Genomic DNA, 2856 nt, shown 5'->3' with positions numbered 1-2856 from the left:
TTTTTTCCACACGGCGTCGCGTCGCGTCGTCAACATAAAAGAACATTTAATTTTGTAATTTTCAGAAAAAATTGAACATTTACTATGGAAATAACAGATTCATTGTAATACCCAGTTTACAAAAAAATAAATAAATATTTTCAGATTACATTTCTTTTGTAGATTTCTTGTAAAAATGCACTAAATCCTTTTTTGAGTGTGTATCTCCTTACCCTCCTTCATATTACGTCGTGTTACGTATACTCTTGACCCTTTTTTCCAGCCTTATGCGGGAGTAGAATCACCACAATGGTGGGAGATCGCCTCCAAGTCACCGTATCGACCACTGTAAACGCTCAGTCTTCACCAAGCGCTCTTGCGTTGCATCTCTTAGGCCACAACACCGCCAATCTCAGCTTAAAAACACGTCGTTCGAGTCACCAACGCGCGAGTTGAAATATTTCGCGTCGCAATGTTACAGTTTGAGGACGAAATCTCGGAGAGACTGGGTCTAAACCTACAGAATTTGGACTCAAACAACAATACGAGTGAATCAGATTCTCGGGGTGATAAATATTCTTTGAGACCTCGATCTATGAGAAGAAAAAACGTTTTGAACGACTTCGAAGAAATCCCTCTGTGTCCTCAAAAATCTTCGGGCGGTTCATCGAAAGCAGTTAAGACAAAATCAGCTCCTCTGAGTAAATATCGTAGAAAAACGGCGAACGCTCGCGAACGGAGTAGGATGCGCGAAATAAACATGGCCTTCGAGGCTTTGAGGAAGGCCGTGCCTCAAATCGCTCCAAACCAACAGCAAAACGAGAAACTAACGAAAATAACGACCTTAAGGTTGGCGATGAAGTACATTTCGGCACTCTCGGCAGCTCTGAGTAGTTCTGGCGATTTTCCGGCAGGAAGGCAGGACATTTTTTCCGAATGTGTTGAACTGGACTCGTTTTTATTGGAGTCGGACGGTGAGTCAGTGCCAGTGAACAGTGAGGGATCGGAGCACTCACTCACGCCCCAGGATTTCGCGGTGGATTTCGAAGATTCGCTCACGTCCATGGATTTTTCGCCGGATTTTTCCGATCACCTGCACTTCGACACGTTTTTGACGGATTTCAGCTAACATGAACAGTTTGTTGCGTTAACTTTCTGGATATTTAATAGTGTCGTATTTTGTTTGTCAGTAAAAAACTTTTTGCGCTTAGCGCTTTTTTCCTTGCTTATTTTATCAGAGTGAAAAAATAATATATTGTTTTCTTAGGAGTAAAAATTATAGGTACGTTTTGCGCCGAGGCTGTTTTTACTCCGAATAGAACAAGCTATTTTTTTTCAAACGTTACAAATATTTTTTAAACAATTTCAACCATTCCAAATAGTATAAAAATATTTAAAAGTAATACCCTCTAAGAAATTATATATCAAGAAACTAAAAAAAATACATTATTAAACTGACATAAAGAATTGGACATTTTATGTCAGTTTAATAATATATTTTTGTACGTTTGTGCTGAGGCGTAAAAGTGTTTTACTTTTATGCCTAGATGTTAAAATGAGTTTTTTATATTGTCAATCACATCGCAAAAACTAATACTTTTGTGACGTTCGAAAAAAAATCACATTGTTTTAACTAATTCCAAAAAATGGGCTCAATCAGTCAATCAAATTAAATAAAACTGGTATTTTATACTATTAGCTGTAAAAGTTGTGTTAATGTATTAAGAATTAGTACAGAATAAAATAATTATGCCGTAACTTTTAAAAAGTAGCTAATTGTGACTAACAAATTTATATTTTTTATTATACTACCAATCTTGGTAGAACATCGAGTTAATGTAACAGAGTTTACTAGATGGAAATTCAAAATATCCAAATTTTGTTTTGCCAACAATTTATTATTACCTTCTTGACTTATTTTTCCCATTTTTTATCAATCATAATGAGTTCAGCTAAGCAAGAATAATTAACTATTTTGAAATGTATAGTTGATAGTGTCTCTTTTTATCAGTTTTTTATCGTAAGAATCGTTATTTCAAAGTTTTAAACTCAAAAATTTAAACTTTTTTTTACTGAATTCTACTTTCCAAAGTTTTTTTGTTTTGTGTGTTAAAACTTATTTTTTTATAATTTCTTTACTTTGATTTATAGTGTCATATTAATTTTGTTATAATTTTAAAGTCACTATTTATTGAAAATTGTGCCATGTTGTTCGTTACAGATATCCTCTAACCAAAAACTTAAAACTTAACTTTTTTTTGATATACCTACTTAATAATTTTTTTTCATAAAAAACAACTCCTTTTCATTGTTTTAAAATTTAAATTTTCAAAATTTACTTTTTAATATTTATAAATTTATTCTAAAAAATGAACATTATTTTAATAATTTATTTAAATTTTTTACAAATTTTATTGTTTATTTAGATATTTGTGTTTAAAATTGTATTTTCTTCTCTATGATACCTATAGGTAACTTTTTACAGAGGTAAAAGTGAAACTTGAGAATGTAATTAATTAGAAATACTTTTTCTGTGTTTATTTCCACTATTTTTCTATATTATATATGTATATTATGTCCTACAAGACGTTTTGTAGTCATAGAGACTGATATTTTTGCATTCTCATATCTCTATTTTTTGTTATTGTTTCTTAGACAATCCTTCTATATTGTTTATGTGTGTATACTTAAATCTTGTGATAATACGTGTTTTTTAACTGTCCGTCCTATATAAATATGTACTTTGTAAAGATATATATTGTATAAATTTTTATAGAGAGATTTCTTAAAATATTTATTTATTTGTTATAGTTTTTTCTTTTTTTTAGTAAATTTTTCGCTAATATATTTTCTTGTTAAGTTGTAAATATGGACTTT

General features: G+C 31.0%; 1 protein-coding gene across 1 annotated transcript; it reads left to right on the top strand.

Annotated features, from left to right (window-relative positions):
* Window positions 1-339: 339 nt before the first annotated feature.
* Window positions 340-2085, top strand: LOC115888258 (helix-loop-helix protein delilah). Its single transcript, XM_030907925.1, has one exon. The coding sequence runs from the start codon at window positions 452-454 to the stop codon at window positions 1106-1108; it is 657 nt and encodes a 218-aa protein (XP_030763785.1). The 5' UTR covers window positions 340-451; the 3' UTR covers window positions 1109-2085.
* The last annotated feature ends 771 nt before the right edge of the window (window positions 2086-2856 follow it).

Source organism: Sitophilus oryzae, unplaced genomic scaffold (assembly GCF_002938485.1).
Source record: "Sitophilus oryzae breed Bouriz unplaced genomic scaffold, Soryzae_2.0 scaffold_690_pilon_pilon, whole genome shotgun sequence".
Lineage (NCBI taxonomy): Eukaryota > Metazoa > Arthropoda > Insecta > Coleoptera > Curculionidae > Sitophilus > Sitophilus oryzae.
The sequence above is the reverse complement of the archived record's forward strand: the minus strand, read 5'-3'. Positions and strand labels throughout refer to the sequence as shown.

Coding starts and splice junctions, on each gene's coding strand:
- LOC115888258 (XM_030907925.1), top strand. CDS start 452: ATGTTACAGTTTGAGGACGAAATCTCGGAGAGACTGGGTCTAAACCTA.